Consider the following 27,732-nt stretch of genomic DNA (forward strand, 5'->3'; position numbering starts at 1 on the left):
CACTTTACTACCATTATCATCAATATACTAGCAGCACAGCATCACTGCCACGATTACACTTTACTCCACATATAACGCTGTCATTTTTTAACATGGATTTGGATATATAACAGGTCTTACCTATTCCTGTCCCTTTGAAAGAGATTCTGAGAAAACATGGATTTTGCTGCTGCAAATCACTCATTGCAGAAGGCTTTTCTACTCCAATAAAAGTATTTTTAGAACATTAGAGAATCACTGAACTGGAGATTTATTTGTAGCCTTCGGTTAAGGCAGTTGTCTTATAAGAATGATGACTGGAAACCTAACCTGTGTTATGATCAGGGAACACATGATTGTTACTGTTATTATTATTATTATTATTATTATTATTATTATTATTATTATTATTATTATTATTATTATCATTATTATTATTATTATTATTATTATTATTATTATTATTATTATTATTATTATTATTATTAGTGTAGATATAGACACAATTCTATATGTCAATGATCAGGTATTACTGGCAAAAACTGAGGATGGATTACAACCGTCTCTACACAATCTTAATAAAGTGGCAAAAAATTACGACATGGAAATTTCTACTGAGAAATCTAAAGTTCTAGCCTTCAGAGGAAAGATCCAGTCCCAAGCAAGATATACCTTGACAATAAAATATTAGAAAGAGTAAATTCATCTAACTATCTTGGTTAAATGTACACATTGTTGAAAGAGAAGTAGTTCATGGTTTCTGTGAATAAGTATCTTCAAGAAAATGAAGTCCCAAACATACAAGCACACTTTGGACACAATTGCAATATCTTCCAATGAATGTGAAAAGGGTTTCCCTCAGATGAATCTTGTAGTAACTTCATCTACGTCATCTCTGCTTGTACTGACAACTTCTGTACTCAAGTAACTTTTCCAAAAAAAACCACAAGCATGGAATAAGAACAAAATCTTATAGCAAACTTACATTTTAATATTTGCATATTACAGTGAAATTTAAACCGAATATTGAATTAAACTTGCCTACAAATTCTGTCCCAATTGTGGAATAACAGATACTGTACCTGGATTAAGTTATACTGTAGGTATATCCATATTATACTGCAACTTCAATAAGAATCGGTACCATAATGATAATTATGCATATTCGACAACTGAACAGTATTCTAAGACATAATTTGGTAGGTGCAGTCCGTGTTCTAAAATTTTCCCATTATTTCTGCATATTTTACAATATTTTTCATTCAACATGGCCTTGTTAGGACCAAAAATTAAGTTCTACAGAGCAAAAAGTATGTTGAACAGGGTAGGCTCTATATAGGTTAGGTGTTGTTACATTTACAGCCATCTTGTTAAATAGATTTCTCGAAATATTACGATCTACGAGATTGGGTTCTGAATTGATCACTCGAAATATTACCTTTGAGATTAATACAGTAATATGTATTATTTTAACAGTTTGACTTCTTTCTTTGAGGTCCAATGATGTCAGATTCAATACTTTTCTCAATTTTTACTCTATCTTTGAGAAACATTGAAAGTGTCGATGCACTTATGCCATATTTTCTTGCGACTTCACTTTTCTTCTCTCCTCTGTCTACTTCTTCAATGATTTTTCTCTTCTTGTCTAGCAAAAACTGCTTTCTTGTCTTTTCTGCCATAACTGCTTCTTTACTTCTTTCCTCAACGTTTAGGAACAAACTGCCTTCGAAAGTTCGATTTTATTAAACCGTTTCATTTAAATATAAATTCAAACCACAACAATCGCGTCTATGGAAGTGCATCCAGAAAACTCACTGAAATCAAGGGTGACCGATGCCTAGCGATAATTCATTTATTTTATTTTCTTTCGAACTTATTTTAAGTCATTTTTTAACTGCTTGTTAGGCCTTATTTCGTTAAAATAACTTTTGTAGCAGGATGAATAATTATTATTATTATTAGGTATGTTAAACTGGAAAGTTCTTTACTTATGCTTCTTTAAACCGAACATTTTTAAAATGTAAATTAATAGTAAAATGGCTGTGATTAAAAAATAATTTCGTTATCCTGAAAAATTCGTAATTACGGCGTTCGTAATAGCTGCATTTCACTGTATTTTCTTTCTGTTTGTTCCTACAAAATGCACTCATCATTATATGGCATTTAACAATGTCCAAGTTCACACAAATATTGAAAAGGACGAATTTCATTTCGAAAAAGTGTACATTAAAACATCATACAACATTCAGCAAATTCAGTATGTTGCAAGAAGAAGAAGAAGAAGAAGAAGAAGAAGAATTACTCTGACTGCAGGCACTTCTTGACTAATTTTACTTCACATTGTAGTTCAGTGCTTATACCACAAAGCTGCAATGACTGCAGTCGAGGATTACTGCAATTTTCGGAAAATCTTTAATATGACTAATGTGTAAATATGTGGTCAAAATACACTGTGAATAAAGGAAAACTGACGGGACAATGAAAGTTACAGTAAAGAAAAGCAGAATTACACAATTTCTATAGCAAGTCTCACCTGGTGAGGTAGTCCCAATACCATTAAAATCTGCATCTAAGTTCAGCTCCTCTAATAATCTCTTCAGAACTTCCATGACATCATCTTGGATCTCCCTCTGCAGCTCATTATCACCTTCCTATGCAACAGAAAGTGTCAACTTTAACTAAACCCCGACCAAGTAACCATGATACAGATTTAGAATAAATTTTGTAGCATGTGTTAAGTATGCTTATTACTAGACATCGGATTTTTAAGCACTAAAAATTGCAGTTTTAGGCACCTAAAATAAGCTCAAAATTTGTAAAATTAGGCTCTATTTTAATGAAAATAGGCATTTTAGGCACAACAAGGTATCATACTTATTTCTTTCAATGAAATTTTTAGTTATACACTAAAATACGCACAAAAAAGTATGTTTACACATTAAAAAAGAATACTATATTATATTTATAAACAGAGCTGCACAAATTTAATACATTGAAACTAATGAAATAATGATTACTGATATCAAGATTACTCATTTTAAGTTATTGAAATTCAGTTCCATACTCAGACTTTATTATAATTATCTGCACAGTACACCACCAGAATTTTTTCTAAATTCTCCACAGTTAATCTTTGCCTTTTGTCACTGAGAATCATTTTGAAAGCAGAAAAACTTCTTTCAACCGAAACTGATGTGAGAGGCACAAATTTTAAATTAGGTACAATAAAAACATCAATACTTACTGGAACATTTACACTTTCCCCCGATATCACTCTTGATACTTTTTCCAACAATGAAAATCCTACATTCTTATTTAATACGTTGTCCCACTTATTTTTAACTTTTTTCCCAGTTTCGCCCAAAGCAGAATGTATGTTCACTTGAGCTACCTTTACTATTGCTATTTGGCTACAAAGAGATTGTTTTTCACGTTCTAATTGTTCAATGCTTGCAGGTATGAAAGAAAAGTTTGATGTTATGTAAGCAATATCGTTTTTCACTCGTGAGTCATTCAGACAATCTTTCACTGCTTTCACACACACTGCACTATAAGTTTCAGGTAATTCATCAATAACTGTGACCACGTCTTTAAAATACTTAGAATAATACACCACTGACTGAATCCAGGTTCCCCATCGTGTAACAACCGGCTGAGGTGAGAGTGGGATATCTGGAAAGTTCTCTCTGAATATTGAAATCCTGGATGGGGCTTTACAAAAACATTTTTTTGTGTTAGAAATAAACGAATTGACAAGAGGAAATTCATTCCGGATTGTTTCAGAAACCCTGTAAAGGCCATGTGCTAGACAGGTTACATGCGTGAGGTTAGGATAAAATGTTTTAAGAAGTGAAGCTGCAGCAACCATGTATGAGGCAGCATCAGTACAAAACAACAGAACTTTAGAATCGTCTATATTACCTGAGTATAAAGACTGTAGGCCTTTATTTACAAAATAAGCAATGGCTTGGCTATTCACTTTCGAAAGTTCCTTAACACATACGAGGTGTGGAATCGAAGGTCCATCAGGACTAAGTTTTCCTACTACCATATTTGCTATATACCTATTCATATGATCTGAGGTTTCATCCACAGAGACCCATATGTAAGAATCACCTATATCCTCCCGAATGGAAGCTAAAGTTTCATTGTATATTCTGTCTAAGTAATTTTTTCTTAGGGTCGACTCAGATGGGATATTTTGTTTGCAGTATTTTTGTAAAAACTGTCTTAAAACCGGATTTTCAATTGCATTCCAGGGAATGTTAGCAGCAACAAACGCTCTGGTTAAATCAGCATAGAAATTGCTGCTGAGATTGGATGAAGTAGGCTGTGTTAGTAAAGTTTGTTGCAGTTGATTTTTCTGCTGAGCTTTAGCCTTATGAGCCGCTCCTTGCACATACTGCTTTAGGTGGCACTTCTTTTCTTGCGAAATCTAAAAATGTAAAGTAAACTGAATTAAAATAAAATCCTAATTGTTGTATTGCCGTATTTCTATCACAAAGTTAGTGGGTTCAAACAATCAAAATTTTAATGACCTGCAAATACTTTAACTATCGGAATTTAAAAGGTTAAAGTGTAGTGGTCTTAAAAAGAATTATACCTCAGGATAGCTCAGTCAATGTATAAATATTATAGGCCTACTCATTAAAATTAATAGAATTTATATATTTCAACTATTGTTACATACCTGTTTGCTACAAATCTTGCAGAATATTATTTTTCCATCATAAGTGAATTCTGAATATTCTGTTAGCCATTGCCGGATCAATGTAGATTTTGCACTTATATTTTTCGGCATTATCGCGTTAAACTTCACAGGAAAACGTCCTACCGCTCAAAACTTCTCAACACAAATAAGGTGAAGGAAAGAGCAACTGTTAACGAGCATTCAAATGAACCGTTGTTATTGAGATTCAATTGGACAAAAATACAAAGTTCCTCTTATTGTTGCATTTCCTGGTAGTAGGCCCGATGCAGACTAGCGTTAAAAGGACGCTGTGACGCAGCGTCCCATTGATGCGCGGTTTAGAAGTACATTGTTGTAAAGTGACCCATACACACGTGGTCCCCGGGACGCAGCATCAGGTAAAGATAGACGGCGGTGACGCAGCGTTAATTTTCTAGTTGCGGGTTCTGCCAGAACGCAGCGTCACCGCTAGCTGCTGCGTTCTGGCACTTCATTGTTGACTGTTGTTCAATTCACACGTGCGTCTATCGGCTATAGTATGGACAGCGAAATCGACGTAGAATTATTTATTGAAGCGATTAAAAAATTCCCAGATGTTTCAAGTGAGGAATGCCTCAGCTAACCCACCTTTCCTCTCTGAGCGTCCAGCAAAGCGACGAAGGAATTTGGAGGATACTATGATATCTTTCATGAAGACTCCAATCCCTAATGTTCCTGCTCCTAAGCCTAACGATGATAGGTCTTTTTTTTAGTCTCTGATTGCAATCGTCAGTACTTTTAATGTTGAACAAAAATTGGATTTTAGGAGTGGAGTTTTGGACTTTGCCAAGAAAATAACACTGTCTGTTATTCATACCGCAACCCATACACAGCACAATGTTCCTCAGGAGCAGCATTTTCCTTCCCAAAGCCAGCCACGTGTACCCTGGCAGTATCCTCTCTCTGTTCAATGTTCTCCTGCGATGAGCAACATTTCAACTTCCGCACACTCACTAGAAGACTCCACCGAGTCTGTAGACTTGTTTCAGTTTCTTTAGACCTAATTGTTGTTCATGTAAGTGCAGTGAAATTGTATTAATTTTTGTAATGTTTCAGTGATAGATTATGTATTCAAATGCTAGATAGCTAATCAGTATAGTTGTTTGTCAGTTATTTAAGTCTTCGCTAAAGTTCACTTGTATACTTTTAAAACTTATACTTTAAAACTTAGAAAATATAACCTAATAATACCAAACTAAACATATTTCGTTTTCAATATCAATATACTTTGAATGAGTGAACTCGCCTTAAAATTTACATTTCTAAGGGAGGGATTGCTAGTCTCATCACAGTATCTTCACTTTTGATCACGTCACTTATCTTACATGCCAGTTCATCAAATGATTTAATATTCATTCGAAAATAATTGAAAAATGTTGTATCACCTTCTCTCAACTCTGTGAACATTGTCGTAAAAGTAAGTACCTTGAAGGAATCATTTGGCAACCAATGGATGTTCCCAAAACCGCCTCTCTGTGCGCTTCAAGTAGTTTTTGTAAATTAAATACGCAAAAACAGCACGTTTTCGTCTGTACACTTCCATCATGGATCTCTGAAAGATTCCAAACGTCGGAACAATATGCGTCATTATGACGCTACGTGTGGACGGGTGGACACAGGGACGCAGCGTCAACCAATGGACGCGTGTCTTTATGACGCTAGTCTGCATCGGGCCTTAACACTAGGAGGGCCATTCTTTTAAATATTTTGTAACGGTTTACCCTATTAATTCGCAGTTTTACGACTTTTCATAAATATTTCAAAAACACTCTTTCTCCAAAAATTGTGATTTTATGACACTCTGAAGGGCAGTACAGCTAATCGGTTTCAGACCGAAAACAGTCATTTTTATAGTATAGTATATCTCTGAATCGGTAGCAGCACATGTTGTGATTGTTGCCTGCTTCAAAACTAAGGTTGGTTCTTTGTCGGCATTTATGCCTCCAAACATGTTAAATTCGGTGAAATCAATTGCGAGTGTCGTGAGATTCAAAACATTTTGTTTCCTTTATCAACGGTTTCATGGCTGGTGTGAAGCAAACTTTCCACTTTTTAAATGCCTTAAATTTCGCAGTGAATGCATGTATAAATTATAAAAAGTAAGAGTAAAATGCGAAACTTTACAGTGAGTTAGGCATTTTTAGGCGAATATTAACAAATTAGGCTCTAATAACCGTTTTAGGGCATTTTAGGGCACTATAAAACTCTTTGAATACCTTTCAATTTCCATGAAACACAAATATTAATAATTATTTTTACTTTTCTCCTAAAGAAACAAAATAGGCATTTGCCCTAGAATCCGATGTCTGCTTATTACTCTATAATTTTCGGAGAAGAATTTAATCGTTTCTCCTGTCTTTGTAATCCTGTACCTTTCTTCTTGTTCTCGGACCTTGCAGCATTAATTTATATGCTTCATTCTTTTTGGCTGTTACTTCGCATTCGTTGTCGAACCATCCTTTTTGTCATTGGCCTAATTTATTTTTCCCTAGTACCTGATTTGCTACTTCTTGAACAGCTGTCTGGACCAGCACTGTTTTATGCTATCCATCTCCAATAGACTTTGCATCTTGTCCTCATTGCTGCTTTATAGGTTTTCTGATTCATATCCGTTTCCAATAATTGTACACTAATTTTATCTATACGCTGGCCTCGTGTTCTTTTATTATTATTGTTGATACATGCTATTAAAAGATAGTGATCTGAATCTACATTTGCGCCTCAATAAGTTCTGACATCAATTAAGTTAGATCTGATTTATGCCTAGTATCTATGCTCGATCTGGTTGCAAGTATTTCCATTTGGCGATAACCATGTACTTTTATATATCCTTCTTCTGAAATTAAGTTGATTCTATCGTCATATTTAGGGTTTTTGTCAAGTTGATTAATCTTGAACCATTATTATTGGCTGACTCATGCAAGCTACAAGCACCAAAGGTAGGTCTAAACTTTGGTTCCCTTTCGATTTGCGCATTCATATCTCCTATTACGATTTTTATATCATACTTAGGACACTTAACATAAGCTTGTTCTAATTCTTCATAGAATATATTTTTTTCTTCATCCTTACCTACCTCCATTGGTGCACGAGCACAAATCATACTACAGTTACAGAATTTCCCTTTTATTCTCAAGGTACAAATTCTGTAGTTTATAGCCTGGAAATCTATAACTAGGTGTTTAACTCTTTTACCAACCATAAAGCCTGTTCCAAAAAACATGGTTCTTCTTATGACAGCTATAATATATGGTATGCTCTTATTTTTCCATTATACCTTCTCCTAACCACCTTATTTCTTGCAATACTGCTATATCTACTTTACATTTTTTGAGTTGTTCTTCTAATACTTCCTGGTCTATACAAACTATGAATATTCCATGTACCAATTCGAATGTCATTTTTATGTCTGCCAGTCCGTCTCCAGTAAATCCTTAAGGCTTGATCCTCTTGTTGAAGTTTCGCAACAATATTTTTTTACAGGATGGTATTGTCAGCCCCATGCCCAACCCCCAACCTGGAGGACCAGGTCAATGTATTTATGACCCCCATTGACAAGGTGACACTGGGTGTTCATTTGTTCGCCTCTTACAAACCATATGAACTCATGGTGGGACTATTCTTGTCCGGTCATCACACAGACAACAAAAATGTTAGTTTACCTAAAAGCATGATCATGAGCACAGTCAAGAATGTAAATTTTATTGCATTTGTGAGCAATTTATTTACACCAAATTTATCAGAGATACAAAGAAAGTGAATTTTCAATCTTGTTCTAATTATTGCTCTACTAAAGGCAAGCAATTTGTTGCAAGGGGCAGTGATATGTATTGCATAACCTCTCCTAACCAATTCCTATCTGCCGTGATGCAACCTACTTTACTAACAAGGTTCTGTGAACAGTGTTGCTGAGGTATAACTGAACCATCGTTATTGGAGGCAATGCCAACACTTATACTGTGGATGGCTATGGACTATAAAAGCAACCTATTATTAGTAGTAGTATTGTGGGAATGGTCAATGGACTCAATTCAGCCTTCCAGATTAGGTTTGCCTGACTCGCCAACCAAAGGGAGGTGCAGCCCTCCATTCAAATTGAGAGTTGTATGTGTGTGTGATGTAACTCCCACAACATAAAAATTTGGTGCTCACAAACAGTTACGAAATGACAAATATTCACTTCAACGCTGTCACTGAGATCACTTCTTTCGGCACTGTAACACAACTTCATGTTTAATTACTACCATATTATCTGGATGCCTCATAAATGCATTCTAATGAACTAGGATAGTTTTCGACTCTTTAGTCCTACCTCTCTACTCCCCGAGGATAAAGCAAAGAGTGTCAATTCCCTACACCTCTTCATTCTCCTGACGAAAAGGATGGATTTTCTAAAAAAAAGAAAGCAAATAATTTCAAAGAACAACGTTTACATTCTGCTAGCAAATTTCAGATCACCCTCTGAGTAGCATCACAATTTTTGTGAAAATCACACATATCAGTTTGTCTGCATGAATATGTAGACCTACATAATATGCGAGAAAATTCACACATATTGTTAAAACTTGATGTCACGAAGGTAACACGTTCTACATTTTTCATAATAATTTAGTCTTTCTGTCACATATATAAAAAATTCTATTCTCGGTTAAGGATTATTTTCTTGAACTATCTATCATTTAAAAAGCATACATAAATGAAATCATTCATTGTCCATGCAAATAAGAAGAAATACTTTCGTTTTTGGATTGCACACTAGATGTAAGATGTCTCACTTCATCTATAAAGTATATGATTCAAACATATATGTCAATTTCGCACTAATTCACATAATATGGCTATTCACATATTACAATACTGTATTTTTTAATTCACGAAAAAGAGATTTTAAAAGTGATAATATATACAATACACACAGTGAGGCACTTCAAATTATCACCATAAATATCTTCTATACTAGTACTGATATTAACAAGTTGTATTCATTAGATTTAAGAGCACATAAGATCTCACAAATCTAACCTATAAAGCAGCCATTTTCAACTGGTGTGTCGCAAATGATCCGCTGGTGTGACACGAGAAAATGAAAATAGTAAAGGTTGTCGATTGAAAAAATTAAATTAAAAGGTGTAGTAAAAAAAAAAGTGAGTTCACAAGAGTCAATATGCAGCAAACACGGCACAAGCCAACATTTAATAAACATATTCCTGCCTAAAACCTCCAAAATTCCCCCTGGTTGGAAACCACTGGTTTAGATTATGTGAGTGTGTCTAGTGTGCCACAGGTTGAAAAAGGTTGCAAATCACTGCTACATAGAATTAATATTAATCAGAAAAAAAAAAAAAGAGTCTTTTCAGAACAAAGTTTTATTTTCTTAATGGTGTAACAGCCAAAAGAGTAGCAGAAATTAAACTAAAAAAAATTAGAATAAAAATGGCGTTTTCACATGTTTCTAATCAAATAGCTAACGAAATATCTGCATTAAAGTTTAGTAATTTAAATGAAATGACTGTATGATAAAAAAAAACCAATAACATAAAAAGTGATGGTGATATTTTTGGTTCTAAGCACTGTAATTCATCATTCAAAATTAAATAATGTCAACATTGCCCTGACAAACGAAAAATATGCATTTCCATGTATTCTATCTCTGACCATCACAAAATTGTTGCAATTAGTGATAGCCAATGTCATTACCAAACTCAAGAATCAACAAAGTGCATAACACATGAAGAAGTTGGTTGTGATAATACATGTTGCTTCGGGTATTATCTCCCAGAATAATGCATGAATAAATACCATAGGATCAACTAGTTATGTCGTCAAGGTCATGTTTGATATTGTGGCACCGTCTGGAACATTCTAGTCGTGGCTGGTTGCCTCGGGAGTGCACGCGCACGTCCAGCGGAAAGGAAGGCGCGGAAGGCGAGGCTCGAGCTTCGGTGGGCGCTGGGGTGCACCACAGAGAGAGGGGAAACAAGGCTACAAGACAGTGCGGCAAAGAGAGCAGGGAAAACATCTGGAAACCAATTGTTGTGGGTTCCAGAGGCTTCGCGACGTAGTACATTCCAGACGTTTGTGGTAAATAAATAACACCATGAGTTGCTGACGGAAGTCAGTGACTCAGTAGCGAGAGAGTGAACCAGGCTTCAGTCAGTCTTGGGCAGCGAGTGAAGTGGACCTGAGTTCGAGTTGGTCTTCGGAAGTCAGTCAGTCTACACGTGAGTCTTCGAGCGAGCAAGGATGCCAGCCTTCGAGACCGGGGTTCAATGTGAGGAAGACCACGACTGGGAAGGCCGGAGTTCGACATGCCGTGGACCGTAGCCAGAAGACCAGGGTTCGATGTGCAGTGAACTTGAGTGAGACTGTAACTGTGGCATTATCCAGGCGAGTGCGACGTATCCAGAGGCTTGGGTTCGATGTGTAGTTAACTGTATCTGGAAGGCTTGGGTTCGACGTACAGTAAACTTAAGTGAGTGAGCTAGAAGAACTAGCCAAGGCGAACGAACTGTGAACTGAGAACTGACAGTTTCGTTCTGCACATGGTGCTTTGTGAACATTAGTTGAAATCAAGAGTACATTATTGTTGTATAAAAGTTACAATATAAAGGAGCTCAGATGTAACCTACAGTTTTTAAGTTCTGCGTATTTTAATGCATGTTTTGTATTACACAATACCTTGAGTTTCTTGAGTAATTCTCCATCGAGACTCTTCAGCGTGAGGTGGTACTCCGAGATTTTCTGACCAAAAGGAATTCTGCGTGTGCTGCTTCCAAGAGTCCCCAACTCCTTGAACTTGTTCACTACCACCTCCGCATCTGGATCACTGTCATATTTCTGTAACAGCAAGGGACTCGCTGGATATTCGTACCTCTCAACACATTACCCGAGAATCCCAAAGCTCCTGAGTATGTGGTGGAAGAAAGAAGAAAATAATTTCCTCTATTTCATCTAATTGTATTGAGATCTCCCATCTTCCATGTTTTTCTAAGCATTCTTCCGGATTTCTCCTGAGTAGAACCAGTGTAGTAAGTAAGAAAAGTATAAGTAATAAAGCATAACAAATAAAATAAGTAATAGTAGCTAACCTGAATATAATGAGTGAAATTACCTAACTAAGAAATTAATAACAAAATATTGTGTTAATATAAATTCCAACTTCTCTGAAATCAAACCTCAATATGACCTTCAAATAATCGAGAAATGTTAGGATAAGTAAAAGCAAAGTCAAGTCAGTCTATTTCATTATTAGATACGATGGAATCAGAAATCCTGATCAATATGAGTATGGTTTTTGCTGGAAGCCCTGATCACGTATATAACAGACTGAAAACAGAAACATATGGAAAAGAATAACCACCAGGATCGCCACTGTTGATTGATAATGACAGCTAGATGGAAGTACAGTTGCTCCACACAATTCAAATGGGAGTTATAACATGTTTCTTCTGCAGTCACTAGATGGCAGCATAGTAAAATTGGTAAAAGTTGTTGCCTTCAAAGTCCCTAAGGTTGATCAATCTGGTTATATGTGATCTGGGCTGGAAGTCAAACGAAGTAGCCAACCATTGTACAAGCCATTCAACTAACAAGGAAACATCACCCGATGTTAAGAAAACTTCCAAACAATTTATACACCATTCGAAAGAGCATCCTGAAAATGGTGAAATGTCTATTATTGCATCTTGCGATGCATATATGAACAAACTAGAGAGAGTTAAAGAGGCGGGGGTGGGGTTCTCCACCATCCAATGGGAGTCTATCACGTTTGACCTGTTGGGCACGAGGATTGAATACATATGAAGCGGCATAGGAAGCGAGCAACTCTATGTTAAGCAAAGGTCTAAACAATTTATACATCAATTTGGAAATATTCTGGGACATATTAAAACTGTCAATTTTACATAGCCATCTGCTGTCATACTGTGAGCATGCGGGTGAGTGATCGGAGGGGGGAGGAGGAATTTTAAACACATTACAATTAATGTGTATGAAGTTCTCTAAACAAACATAAAATCAAACACGTACTCACCAATAATATTGACAGTTCCTGCTTATTCCCCTTCAACAAATTTATTGTATTAGAAGGGCAATTCGTACATTTGTAATTTCATATGGAAGAAAGTGAGTGTCACAACCTCTTTGCAAGAAACTTTCGTGTTCCGAATATTGTTTTGTTAACTATCATTATCATTCACAGAAGAACCAATTTGTTCAATCCTTGTGTCCGCCAGGTCAAACGTAATAGACTCCCATAGACAGCAGAGACACTCTAACTCTCTCTAGTTGGTTCATATGTACATTGCAGGATGCAATATTACAGATTTCATCATTTTTCAGGATGTTCTTTCGAATGGTGTATAAATTGTTTGGAAGTTTTCTTAAGGGGAGAGGATGGTATTTTTTAAAACTTTTTTCCTATTTGGTGTAAAATATTAATTTTTTGTATGTAGAGAGCTCATTGCTGTGGCTATCCTACTCAACCAAATAAAAATATTTTGAAAAAAAAAAAAAAATTTGAGGGCCCAAATTTGAAAAAATATACCCAATGCAAGATTGTACTAAAACTGATATATCTAAACCGTTTTTAAAGATAGATTCAAATAGCTTTTTGCAATGTATTTGCAAAGGCATGTTCTACAAACGGTCTGTAACAGAATTTTGATATTAGTCCCTACGTTTGTAAAATAGACAATTAAAATTTAATAACAATTTTCTGATTTCCTTTTTTGCAAACAAACGGACATATTTTTTAAATGAAATCAATTAACAAAATTCTGTTACAGAGAAACGTTTCCTAATAGTCTAAAGAATGTGTGTTCTAAATTTCATGCATGTATCTTTAATAGTTCAGAAATTATATCCATTTTTGTCTGGCAAAGTAGCAAAGAAATTAAGTTACTGGAAAGCGATAAAAGCGAGTGTGTGATTTAAAAATCCATAGCGCAGGAAGTTTAAAAATGACGTCTCAACATCCGATAATGGCACAAATACCCACAAAATGTTATGCAATGCATTCCACACATATCAAAGGGTATTTTAAAGAAAAAAAATTTTTTTTGAAAATATAATTTACTGGGAGCAACAATAAAAGTGGGAGAGTGATTTAAAAATCCATAACGCACGTTTAAAAATGGCGACTCAACATCCGATAAGAGCACAAATACGCACAAAATGTTATGCTATGCATTCCACACATATCACAGAGTATTTTAAAGAATTTTTTTTTTTTTTAATTTGCTCATTTTTCACCAAAAAATACCATCCTCTCCTCTTAACATAGTGTCAGAAGGAAAACATAACTTGTGTCTGGTAACAAAAAAAACACACAATATACCATTGCTATTGTTTCCCTATAAAATTAATCTTATCTAATTGATAATTACAATTTACAAAGATGAAAATGAACAAAAACCTCATTCAAAGTTTCAGGTTGTGTGACAAACAGTTTCCTGTTCATGAAAAAATTAGTCGTCAGGTTTTAAAAAATTAAAAGAAAGCAAGAAGGACAAACTCTCAGGCTGATTGTATTAGAAACGCACCTTGTCTGAAGACTCAGACTTCTCAGCTGTGCTCATGTTGAGCACATGCCCCATTGATGTTTTAAGACGATTCAACATCTTGTGGGCTGCCAACTGCTTGGCTTGCTTTTTGGTTCGGGCCACAGCTGCAACAAGTAAAAGAACTTTCATTTTAATTGCTGTTAAATAAGACACCAAGGATACTGACATGTGTCTGCAGCTTGAAAAAACACCCCTAAGTTATATGCATTACTACAAACTTCTCAAGATATCATGCTGCAATATTATATTTCAATGAAGTCAATATTTTCAGAACTACTTATCAACTTTTCACATATTCTGCTCCAATATTCCATATTAGACGCAGTCACTACTTTTGAAACTACTTCTCACACATCCTACTCCAATATCCTATATTAAATGCAGTCAACACTTAAAAAACTACTTCTCACACATCCTACTCCAATATCCTATATTAAATGCAGTCAACACTTAAAAAACTACTTCTCACATATCCTACTCCAATATCCTAATTAAATGCAGTAAACACTTAAAAAACTACTTCTCACATATCCTAAGCCAATGTCCTAATTAAATGCAGTCAATACTCAAGAAACTACTTCTCACATATCCTACTCCAATATCCTAATTAAATGCAGTCAATACTTAAGAAACTACTTCTCACATATCCTACTCCACTATCCTAATTAAATGCAGTCAATACTTAAGAAACTATTTCTCACGTATCTTACTCCAATATCCTAATTAAATGCAGTCAATACTTAAGAAACTACTTCTCACATATCCTACTCCAATATCCTAATTAAATGCAGTCAATACTTAAGAAACTACTTCTCACATATCCTACTCCAATATCCTAATTAAATGCAGTCAATACTTAAGAAACTACTTCTCACGTATCCTACTCCAATATCCTAATTAAATGCAGTCAATACTTAAGAAACTACTTCTCACATATCGTACTCCAATATCCTAATTAAATGCAGTCAATACTTAAGGAACTACTTCTCCCATATCCTACTCCAATATCGTAATTAAATGCAGTCAATACTTAAGAAACTTCTTCTCACATATCCTATTCCAATATCCTAATTAAATGCAGTCAACTCTTAACAAACTACTTCTCACATATCATACTCCAATATCCTAATTAAATGCAGTCAACACTTAGGAAACTACTTCTTCCATATCCTACTACAATATCCTAATTAAATGCAGTCAATACTTAAGAAACTACTTCTCACATATCCCACTCCAAAATAACTTTCATATTCCATCAGCAAGTCTATAGTGCTATCACAAAGGAGTGCGTTATATGGCAGTAAAAATTGTTAATAGTCTCCTTATGGATATAAAAATATCAAACTCAAAACATAAGATTATTTAGGAACAAATTAAATAAGTATCTAATTTCACTAAGTTCTGTTAAGTGTATTTATGACATTCAACAATGTATCATGAATATTTCTGTCTTGTAAGTATCAATACTAAACCTTTGTGTTGTACTAGTAAGTCTATATTGTAAAACTCTTCTGTATATATTTCAACTAGACTGTGACTATAATTAAGACCATATTAAGATCTTTTTTTATACGTTCCATGTTGTAGCTGTGAAGCGAAGTATGAATACCATGGCCTGTAAATAAATACAATACAGTACAACAGGCATGTTTACCAGTCTCCTCGAGCTTGGAGACCTGACACAAGAGAGTGAACTGCTTCTCGTGTGGTGGACCCTCATCACCCACCACTTTGTACTCGGGCACTTGGATATCATTGGTCAAACACAGTTCCTGTAGTGCCCCTACTGCATTCTCCTGCAGCTTCCCTTTGTAAGGCGAAGACACATCCATCACTTCAGCAGCAGAGATGTCTGGTGAGGAGCCACCCTCCTCCTGCAGTCTCTTCAGGATGATCTTGGCAGCATCATGCTTTGCTTCTTTTTTGGAGCGCCCACTGCCAACAGCTGCAAGTCACATTATTGATTGTTACAAATAATAAGCTGCTACGCAACTAGAGTGTTCTTTCACAAGTTCAAACTCAGCCAAGGACTCTGAACTTTTAAAACAATAAAAGTCCTCAGTATGGATTTTTCAGACGGGAGTAAAGCCAAGGACTGTTTTAGATTAGCTTCACTTAGCTTAGTTTCGAGCCTGGCTCAGTGTTGACATTTAATTTACTTTTTAAAGCCATTTCGGTTTTCTATAGGATACAACATTGAAACTTCCAAGCTGTATTTTTCTAAGTTCTACTGTTCTAAGTTCTGTGACAGGTTAGATTAGGTTAGTTTAGGATTTTGGTATGCCTTGCATATATGAATCTATGTCAGGTTAGGTTAGTTTACGCTTTTTATATGCCTTGCATATACTAAAGGTTCGTTCTGACACAGTCAGCAATCAATTCTGAACTGCCTGTTCATGCGCAGTAGCCCAACGTTGGTTCCAACAAGATTAGAATTGATTCTGAACAGATGATGAACTCCCAGTTCCCTGTTCCAACATGCTTCAGAACTCGTTTGAAACGAGTGAAATTGGTTCTCAATTAAGAGCAGAACTGGGAATTCTGAACTGCTGACATATGCGCAGAGGGTTATGGTTAAAATTCTTCGAGACTAGGCAGGTTAAAATAAAAAAAAGTCGATCATGAGTGATTTGGAATGTAATAGTGATATATTTTATGACGAATTAAGTTCGAAAGATGAATATAATTTTAATATGAGAAGAAACTCCAAAGGCCTTGAAAGAACAGTTCAAGAAATGTTCAAACAACATAAAATCCTGAACTAGTTCTAACACTATACAAAACTGGCGCATGTGTCGAAAGAAATTCAGTAGGCCTATTAGTTCGCAACATGTTCTGAATTGCTTGCTGGAACAAACCTTAAGTGAAGTGAAATGTGCGTATCGCTTTCATTTTGAGGTGTCATACCTCTTATTTGACGTGTTAAATATCACTTTTAGATTACCTATACCGATCAATTCTTTCCAATTTTTAGCTATTTTCTAGTTTGCTTTCAAGTTAAGTGACGTCCTATATGAATTCTTCACATTCCAAACAACCTTCCTACTGAAAATGTTATCATTTTTCCACTTTCTTCTTAAAAAAAAAAAAAAAAACTTAAGTGTTGCCTGCTACAGAAAACCCGCCATTTCTTGATGTATGAAGTAATACTGTAGGCAGGTTATATTATATTACAGCTTATTACTAAACACAGAACACGGCATATATAACATACCGGACCAGCCTCATGGTCTAGTGGTCAGAGCTTCTGGCTATAGTTCATGAGGTCCCGGGTTCGATTCCCAGTTAGAGCACAGGAATTTTTCCTTAAAGGGGATTATTCCTGTGTTCGTCCATGGTCTGGAATTTACGTTAAGTTTAGATTTCAGACCTCTCCTGGCACCACATTATCATAATCATCCTATCACATCATCGGGGTAATGTAACTCTGCCTTCCAGGCGCCCCAACCTCAGAAGTGGGTTACAATTAAGCCACAGCCAGGAGAGAAGACCAGAAATGTCGAAAAGACAACCTGGTGGCATTGGATAAAAAAAAAAATATATATATAACATACCGAGTCCAGACCTGTGGAGTAATGGCTAGCGTGTCTGGCCGCGAAACTAGGAGGCCCGGGTTCGATTCCCAGTCGAGGCAAGTTACCTGATTAAGGTTTTTTCCGGGGTTTTCCCTCAACCCAATATGAGCAAATGTTGGGTAACTTTTTGTGCTGGACTCCGGACTCATTTCACCGGCATCATCACCTTCATCTCATTCAGACGCTAAATAACCTAAGATGTTGATAAAGCGTCGTAAAATAACCTACTAAAAAAATAAATAACATACAGGCATTATAAGCAGTCGTAGCACGCGTAGATCCGAATGCTCTCTCGCATGGGAGGAAAACAAATCGGCAGTGATTTAGGCCTACAGTCCTATACAAATAATGTGCCAGTAGGAGGTAATAAGAAAACATTAGGCTATGTAAGTTATCTTCATTTTACCTTTTATCAAAGCATATGTTGAAAATGATGGTGAAACTTCAATATCTCTCCACATTACACACTTAAGTCATTGAAATCTTTTCATATTCCTCGGCCTCACATCACTTAAATATCCCATTATCACTAAGGAATTTTTGTAGGATATAGGCTACAGTGCAAACAATCTGAATGCTGATATCTGCATGTAGGTCTACCATCTGAAGCAGGTTTTGTTATATTTATAAGAAATTCACTGAAAAATGATTTTAAGATGTTTAAATTATAAAATATTTTTTATTTTTCTACAAACTTAGCTTAAAATTTAATTCACTGAAAAATGATTTTAAGATGTTTAAATTATAAAATATTTTTTATTTTTCTACAAACTTAGCTTAAAATTTAATAATGAGAAACAGAGCTATGAAATAAAATGATGAAAGTACACCACAGGGTACCAATTTTTTCTGTTGTACCACAGAGTTATTATACCACCAAACACCACTTCTACTTCATGAAATGATTTCATTGTCGAGTGCACAGTGAAGACATGCAAGTTTGACAGCCTTCTTTGTGGTACAAGTAATCATTCAATCATGATCACTTGCTCACTAATCGATACTCAACAGTGGCATCATAAGAAAGTAGAAATCCGGATATTCAGTTTGATTGGAAATGTCTCTTCGTGTTTCTGTTGTGCAGCCTAAGTAATATTTTATTTTATTAGGTTATGTTACGATGCTTTATCAACATCTTAGATTATTTAGAGTCTGAATGAGATGAAGGTGATAATGTGGGTGAAATGAATCTGGGGTCCAGCACCGAAAGTTACCCAGCATTTGCTCATATTGGGTTGAGGGAAAACCCAGGAAAAAACCTCAACCAGGTAACTTGTCCCAACCGGGAATCGAACCCAGGCCACCTGGTTTCGCGGCCAGATGCGCTAACCGTTACTCCACAGACGTGGACTCTTAAGTAGTAAATGGTAAATCCAAAGTAATAGGTGTTTTAAGTATGCTGTCTAAATAGCCTATTTAGAGAAGCGAAATTCTGATGATGATTTAAAAAAAAATGTTTATTTAAAGAGGTGCAAAGATGTGCACAATTGGCTTGTGCCCACATGGAATAATCTCTTACGCTCACAACGAATGGTCAAACAGTAGGAACAGATGCCCCACTGTTTTAGAAATCAGAATTATAACTTTTTATAATGTTGTAAAAAAATGATTTCTCACTGTTAATAGATGATAGATCTTTAGAGAAATATATGCAATCAAACTGAGGTAAATTTGAAAATATTATGTTTTATGAAATTCACCATTAAGTTTCATAAAATGTATTTTTTTTTTTAGTTAGTAGGATATTAATTTTAAGAATAAATAACCTTATTTAATTTAATAAACAACGCGATAAATTTAAAATGTAAAATATTGGTTTCCCGAATTTTTCTGAAATTTCGCTAATTTTTACAATATCCATCTGGTAACCCTATGGATAAAACATGTTTCATATTAAAAAAATGTTAACTTTATCATCTTCAACAGTTGAAAGATTAATCAACTCAAAATATAAAACCATAGAAGATGGGAGAGTCTCAGTGTACAAAATAATCATAATTCCTCCAAAGTAAAGTGTAGTTGCATCGTTTTGATTACTCACAGGATAATTATGACTATTTGTCAAAACACTTGAACAAAATTGGAATTTTTTCTTCACCACTTTGTCCACTGTGCAGTTTTCAGAAAGAAATGGATCAGAATCATCTTCAGTGATGTCCAGCCTTTTCCTCTAAACCCACTGTGTGTGAGAAATGTAGGAGAGCAAGAGAGTTAATGGCTTAATTGCCAAAAACTCAGCATTAGTTAACGACAAAGTCGGCAACACATTTAAAAAATGCACTATTTCATGGCACTGTTTAAAACAGTATAAAAAGTTTAAAACAAAAAAAAAATACTCTCTTTTTATTTTTTTAAATAAAACTGTTTTTTACCAACCCTGATTCATCTGTTTTTATATTTTATGTCGAATATTATTTTACATCTCTTGTAATTTGGTACATTTTATGTCTATTGCAACAAACTGTTGTTCATGACATTAATAAACGATTAACTAAACGCTTATCAGACGTCAATTCCTGTGTGGTGCGGGGAGATATCGAAGACCGGCCCTCGACGGTTATATTTGTAACAAGTTGTGGAAGGGAAGCTCCAACAGTACATTAGAATATATAAGTATCAAATTACTTTTATTTTTCAAGTATTCGTGGCTGCAAACTAAAATCACTTGTTTCTGGAGTACCATACTGGTAAGGTCTTATCTAGCTTATCACTATGAACATCATAAACTTTTATGACCATCTAACCTATCACTTCTCCAACACACACTTTGTATTTGAAAAGAGCTTCGTGTGATCCTCCTCCATCGTGAATCAGCTCGTAATGGGGTAGAGTGCTCTTACGAATGCACATCTCCTGCAGCATCGACACTGGCGTCTTTGTAGTCATGGTTCACCTGAAGCATGAGTATTACTCGATTAAAGATATACATTATACTCATAATACATAGCTTAGCTGTCATGGTAACGAATCGACTGAGTCGGTTCGATCATTAGCTTTATGACCAGACAAAAATAGATTTGTCAGTGATATTGGCACATTCTATTATAGTCACAAAACGCTACTGTTCATTTGAGTCTACTTTTAAATTAAGAAATTACCTTTAGGTCTACATAAAAGAATACAAAATAATAGGATCGCTGTTCGCTGATACTATACCCTCCTATTGAAACGGGTGTTTACTGTTTGCAGCGTCGCCAACGATGGAACAAGAAATCCCCCTATATCATATTAAAAATCACACTAAAATTCAGAGAAACCCTCTATCAAGACCGTCTTCGGTCTTGCCTCTACATTTTGCAATTCCTACTTGAAAAAACGCAACATAAAAATTAGCAAATATGATTATACATACTCAATTGAATATAAAAAATATTCACACACCATGCATACTGACGTGCAATAGAATAGAATACAGTACAATCCTATTACGTCCTTGCAGCATGTCCTTGCACTGGAAGATGATTTCCTGAGAATTTGATTTTTAAGTGTTTGCGTTCGCATTAATTGCACACTGTGTTCAAATATGGTATAAAAGGGAAAAAAAAGGATAATATGTTCAAAAATATTCAAAACTCAGGAGAAAAATGCTCATTTGTTCATAGTATATGCTCATTTCGGGTATCTATTTAAATGTAATATTTCAAATGTAAATTATGAATGAATAAATTTGAATTTGAACTTGAAATCCATTGTTGAAAGATAAGTTAATATTTTGTATCGACTTATGTTACAGAGTTGATATTTATAAAGTAGTAGTAATAGTAGCTAGGGTAGTAGTAGTAGTAGTATACTTGTTTTTTTTTTTTGAAAGATGGGACATGACAGGAGCATTGCGATCGGAAAAACAATCTGAATGTCACATAGCGTGGTAGGCCTGTTGTTGGTAACAACGGTTGAGTTGCCAAACTTACAGTTCCCACGTGGCGAGTGCTTAAATAACTCTCTTGGCGATATTTACTTTGCACACAGTTTAACATTGGAACGTTTCGTCTTTGATTCTCTGTCGATTTTTGTATGTTTTCTTACCTTCGCGTCAATTGTCAATGAATGTTTTAACGTCAGCTATCTTAACAACAATTGCTAGCTTCCATCAGCTGGCAGCGTGGTAGTCCATATTGGCAACATTGGCAACATGGCACTGTAGTTCCAAGCTCGGCCGCTTAACTGTCATGTCCCATCTTTCAAAAAAACAATAATTATTAAATTTCTTATGTGTAAAGCCCGGTTCAAACAGTGCTTGTTTTCTTGCCTGTTTCCTAGCTTTCTAGCAAGCTGAGTGCCGTGGTGGGTACCTATATGACGTCTTTGGTGGGTACGGTCCTAAATCATTATGCAACAGATAGGTCATCAATATGTTAAAATCGTTTGCACTTTGAAGAGAACAACCGCCAGAATCGCCACCCGTCCGCCGTAAACGAAGACGAGATGGCAGTACAGTCGCTAATGCAATTCAAATGGGAATTATGACGTGACTCCTTATGTAACAACTAGATGGCAGCGTAGTAAACCTGACAAAAGTTGTTAACGTCAAAGCCTATAACGCCCACCCAAAGAGTTTGTAACACTTTTGCATACTGGAAGACCTGGAAGAATAATAAACCGCCAGAAATTACGTGCAACCTGATAAATAAAATCCATCAAGGATACTGACAGTTCTGTACGTAGAAATACGACCTTTTTTAAAATGAAAGAATTAAAAAAAATGACAAATTTCTGAAAAAATTACTGTATGTTTTGAATTCATATTCTAACGACATTCACTAAAGAAAACGGATTTATTTTAATTTTTTCTTATGTCCGGCAACAAAGGGTTAAACAAGAACATTTAGCTTTCGGATACGCAATATAACACGTATTCAAATAGCGGTTTCGAAATCCCGCGCGTTTTCTAACAAACAAATGGCGGCTTTCTGCTGCTTCAATTTGGGAACATATTTCTCAGTTCTCCGTTACAGCGTGGAAGGGGCTCGTTTGGGAGCATAACACTAGCGCCAGTGAGCGGTCTAGCGGTTATTTAGTAAGTCTATGGTGCTGGCTGCCTTCTTGGCTACGGTGATGGTTGATCTCAGTGGTGCCAGATTGGTATAACTAAAAGTAGCGAAAGTTCGCTGAAAAAGCAGCCAACATTCAGAAAAAGTAACCAAATATAAATGGCAGATTTATATTTCGCGGATTATGTATGTTTAACCCTAGATCATAATATGATCGGAATGCTTTTCAAGTCTCCCTTATTAGCCCTAATTTGAACTTTATAAACTTTACAATCTCCTTTATTGCTGTCGTCTTCCACATCCTGAAGCCAGTTTGAGAATGAACTATCATTTAACCATTGCCCATTAAACGTTTTAGTATACTTTTCCCACTTTCCCATCTGCAGTAATTACAGAAGGAAATAATAAATATTTTCATTTTCAGTATGATTAGGAAACAAAATAATTGTATAAAAAGTTATTCACTATTACAATTTAAAAATGTTACTGTATATCACTTTTACAACAAACACAGTTCTCTGAAATTATTCCACTACCGGACAAAGAATGAAATAATTAGCCTACCTACAATATAATTATGCTACAAAAAATGTCAGGAAAGCAATATAATTTAAAAAACTATATATCACTTTTACAACAGACGCTAGTTCCTAATTTAAGATTATTGTAATAAACGACTTCGGCATTCACAAAAATACTAACGCTTGAAGTGAAGGAAAAACAGCAACTGATTATTATCTGCTTGCAGACTGCACTGCGCTACTGCTTTTCTGCTGATACTGGTAATGTGAAATGAGTAAATCCCCTTACGTTGCCTTGGTCATGTGGCATTGTGCAATAAATTTCGCCCTAGATCATATATGTAACAGATAACTCCTCGCTACGTTAAAATCGGCAGCACTTTGAAGAGAACAACCGCCAGGATCGCCACCCGCCGTAAACGAACACGAGATGGCAGCACAGTCGCTAATGCAATTCAAATGGGAATTACGACGTGACTCCTTATGTAATAACTAGATGGCAGCGTAGTAAACCTGACAAAAGTTGTTAACCTCAAAGCCTATAAGCCCGAAATATCTGTTACATATATGATCCCAATCCAGAGTGTATATATGTGAACTGTGCGACCTAACCTGCGATCGATACCACATCACCCAGTGCAAGAAGCTTGACAAACCAATAATCGAATACAGCAAGAACTAAAGTGGAATCCACTAACACACTCCTGCACAGTTTGTGCGCATTTCATATTTCATATATGATCTAGGATTTCGCATAGATCAACGAGTTAGAAAGAGAGAGATATAGAGTGGCCATTGCGCCGCCATGTTTGAAGAAAATTGAACGACCGTCCGCCATTAACTTAAGCGCCAAAAACAAAGTGGGCGTGGCGATAAGTTAAATTGCAATCGCCAGCTGTCAAAATTTCGTTTGCATAAATCAGTTAAACTGAAGTGGAAAAACCTAGTATTTCGTCACATATGTGCTAGTAACTTAATCTAAAATAAAGACCTTATGTACGCTAAATTCAAAACACTTGAGCTATTCCTAGAAGGAATAACCTAAGCAAAATTGTCATGTACGTATGACAAGAAGCCTAGCAAATATACTGCAGAAAATATTAATATTCCTAAGTTCTTTTAAATGCGATCCTCAAGATTGCCTATAAAATGAACGAGTATGATTCGCTTGATTTTATTAAATTGATTTCCCAGTCTCTACACGTTGCAAAACTATCTATTACCACAGTCTAATAGATACAGTCACGCAACTCATACGTATAAAATATGCCAACATTTGACAGCTGGCGCGACAGTAGCCCTCTAGCGGCAGGCAAGTTAAAAGTGTGCACACTACATATGATAACACATCAGAAAACGGGTTTTGCGTAATTTATTTTATATTTTTATGCTATACAATAAGTTTATATGGTTCTTACTAATTCTACTTTAGAATCCTGGAAGAATTTCACACGCAGTTAATCTACAACTTTCAGAAGCTGGGAATAAACGTGATTCTTTCTGCTCCTTACAACTGAATCAGGCCCTGATCACGTATCATGGTTTGAAATAATATAATTGTTTGTACGTGGACGGTTAATTCAATTCATTCCTAAATATATTTATAAACCATTGGAACTCTATATTTCCTGTGAGAACAGTCAAAATTGTAGGGTATATCTCGTAGGGTACATCGCGTGGTGAACTCCTCTCCCCATTTCCTGAGAAATTAACTATCTTCCATACCGCAAATTGGGGTAAACTTGGCCGCTGAGGTAAACTTAAAAATAAAAAAGGGGAAGATTTAAACCTTAATTTGACAGACATTGATTTATGAAGTTCATTATTTTTCAATTTTTTTTATTATTATTTTGAGTCGCTAATAGTGCTGATATTATGGTTTAAATTTTTATGCAAAGTTTACCGCATTTTACATTACATTTCCAGTTTTCACACATAATGCCTAATTTTAACTTATCCTACCTATATAATACGTAATTTACATGCACTTACTATTAATATGACGTAGGTGAGAAATAAATGAACACACAATTTTGTTGAAAAAATTGTAACTTCAATTAACTCAGAAAATGTAGGCCTAATTTTATTTTCAGAGCAGAAGTGGTGTGAGTCAAAAATGGGTAATGAGGGGTTAAAGTAAACATTCTGTAAAATACACCGCAAAGTGGCAGTTAATATTGAATGTATTTAAACTATTAATAGTCAGTGAATAGCACGAAGGATATATTAATTGCTACTTTGCGCTGCATTTTACAGAATTTTTACTTTAAACCTCATTACCTGATTTTGACTTACACCACTTCTGTACTGAACGGCTCAAATAATCACTGGGCATGTAAAATCAACACCAATAACAGTCATGCAAATTATTACAGAAAAGATTGCTTTCTTATATTAAATTTAAAAAGGCTCTTTTATTTCTTGAGAACTTAATACGTCTGCCACATGAATCTACACCAACACATCAGAAATTTATCGACACAGTCTGGATTTATTCAAGAAGTGAATATTTTGCAAAAGGATTATTATACTCCATGAATTCTTGCAAAATTAACACCATGATATCTACTTGAATGCTATATAAAATTCAACTTTTGAAAAATATAAAGAAAAAAACACGAATACAAAAATTATGGAATTACTTGCATTAAAAACTGTAGATACATTGTCCAAAATCGGAATTGTTACACATTTACACATATGATCTCTGCAAAACAATAATATACTGTAACAGGTATTTACTTTGTTTTTATTTAAACTCTCCTTCCTGACGTACAAATAGGTAACTGATAACTAATAAATGTTTCATAGAACACAATACGTAGGCTACCTACAGCGTGGATTATAGGTTATGACTGAGTTATGATTTTCTCTTGGTCTTTAGGGAATCTGAAGAACGACAAATTCGGAGATTTAAACTTGTTGTTACTGCAATTTTCGTCATTGCACACATTGCCTTTATTCCGACGCATGATTAAAACGTTATTATAACATCTCGCATCCCTTTAAAGCACGTGCTGGCTGTATCAACCCTATGACCAGTGCCTTGCCTGCCGCTTGAGCGCTAGTGTCGTGAATGTTGGCAAAAAAAGTGTTGAAGTTGCGCGACTGTATATATTAGACTGTGCTATTACATCATAACATATAGAATGAAAGTAGGCCCTAACCACAGTCTACTATGATTTTTTGCCAACGAGTAGCATTTCTCGAGATAGTTGCTAGCCGCTTGGAGCGCTGTGAGTACTAGGAACAATAGACTGTGTCATTGCCATCGTGATCTAATACAGGCCGTAATGCAGGCCATGTGACTCACTTAACCAGATCACGAAAGGCGGCGTTTCAACCATATAAATTAATTGGAATGCTTAAAGAGTAATATATATTTCTCTAAAATGTAGTATAATTGCATTAACAAAATTTAAAACAATGATTAGGGAACACTTCAGACATAATTCCTTGCTAGTTAAGGTGTAATATTATTTTTTGTGTGAAAATTACGTTGTTCGTATGTGTAATACCTGCCTTTATTTCGATTAAATATTGCGAAATTCTTGTGCATTCATTTATGCACGATTCAATAATTTTCAGTTGCACCGCACGAATATTTAGATATGTTGAAATTATAGGTTATGTTTACTGTACCAGTTGCCCCTTTCTGTCTAATTTTAGTGGTCTCCAATGCCCTGTCACTACATATGTATGTTATGTCATATGGATATTATAGGTTATGTTTACTACATTTAACTTATATTCCTATATTCGCAATTATACATTATAATTAAACATAATGTCAAGTATGACACCCGTGACATTCTATTTGTCTGTATTTTAGGGGAGAGACGGGTAGTGTCGGACATCGGGTAGTATCGGACAGTGCGTTTCTTTCATCTACCACCATATGGTAGTACCTGAATGACATGGTTACGTTTCTCTATGCGACCATGTCAATCAGGTACTATCATCGTGTGGTAGATGAAAGAAACTCACTGTCCGATATTACCCGATGTCCGATACTACTCGACTCTCCCATAATACTGCAATTGAGTACTGAATTATTGTATTTATCTACTACCTAAGAGACGAAGTAACACAATCGTACATACACTAATTTCATAGGGGTGGTATGGTAAATTTTCTGTCTACAATTAGAAGGTAGATGTGCTAAATTAAAATCACAATATAAATCCGTTTTTATTGAACCTCAAAATAGCTTCCACTCTAAACTTGAAATGTTGACGCGAACAGATTATGTTAACATGTAAAATTCTCTTCACATTAAAATAACACAGTTTTGTAATTATTTCTGCAACATATTATGCAACAAGAAGTAAACGGAACTTATGGACAAATTACACTAAATAAAGCTTAGCAATG

The 27,732-nt window shown here is 35.3% G+C and overlaps 1 protein-coding gene across 2 annotated transcripts in view; it reads right to left on the minus strand.

The window, feature by feature from the left end:
• LOC138715026 (interferon-inducible double-stranded RNA-dependent protein kinase activator A homolog) overlaps positions 1 to 23,601 on the minus strand; it is a 31,204-nt gene extending 7,603 nt beyond the window's left edge. Inside the window, exons 1-6 of one of the 2 annotated variants that reach the window (XM_069847428.1) lie at positions 23,540 to 23,601; positions 20,591 to 20,739; positions 15,926 to 16,216; positions 14,251 to 14,375; positions 11,387 to 11,545; positions 2,513 to 2,630 (exon numbers count right to left, since the gene is read on the minus strand). In XM_069847428.1, the coding sequence (XP_069703529.1) occupies positions 2,513 to 2,630; positions 11,387 to 11,545; positions 14,251 to 14,375; positions 15,926 to 16,216; positions 20,591 to 20,732 (835 nt within the window). In that variant the 5' untranslated portion in view covers positions 20,733 to 20,739; positions 23,540 to 23,601. Of the gene's footprint in view, positions 1 to 2,512; positions 2,631 to 11,386; positions 11,546 to 14,250; positions 14,376 to 15,925; positions 16,217 to 20,590; positions 20,740 to 20,944; positions 21,041 to 23,539 lie in introns of those variants that run through there. The other variant, XM_069847427.1, reaches the window with a different exon arrangement.
• Between the last annotated feature and the right edge of the window lie 4,131 nt (positions 23,602 to 27,732).

This window comes from Periplaneta americana, chromosome 15 (genome assembly GCF_040183065.1).
Source record: "Periplaneta americana isolate PAMFEO1 chromosome 15, P.americana_PAMFEO1_priV1, whole genome shotgun sequence".
NCBI classification, from domain to species: domain Eukaryota; kingdom Metazoa; phylum Arthropoda; class Insecta; order Blattodea; family Blattidae; genus Periplaneta; species Periplaneta americana.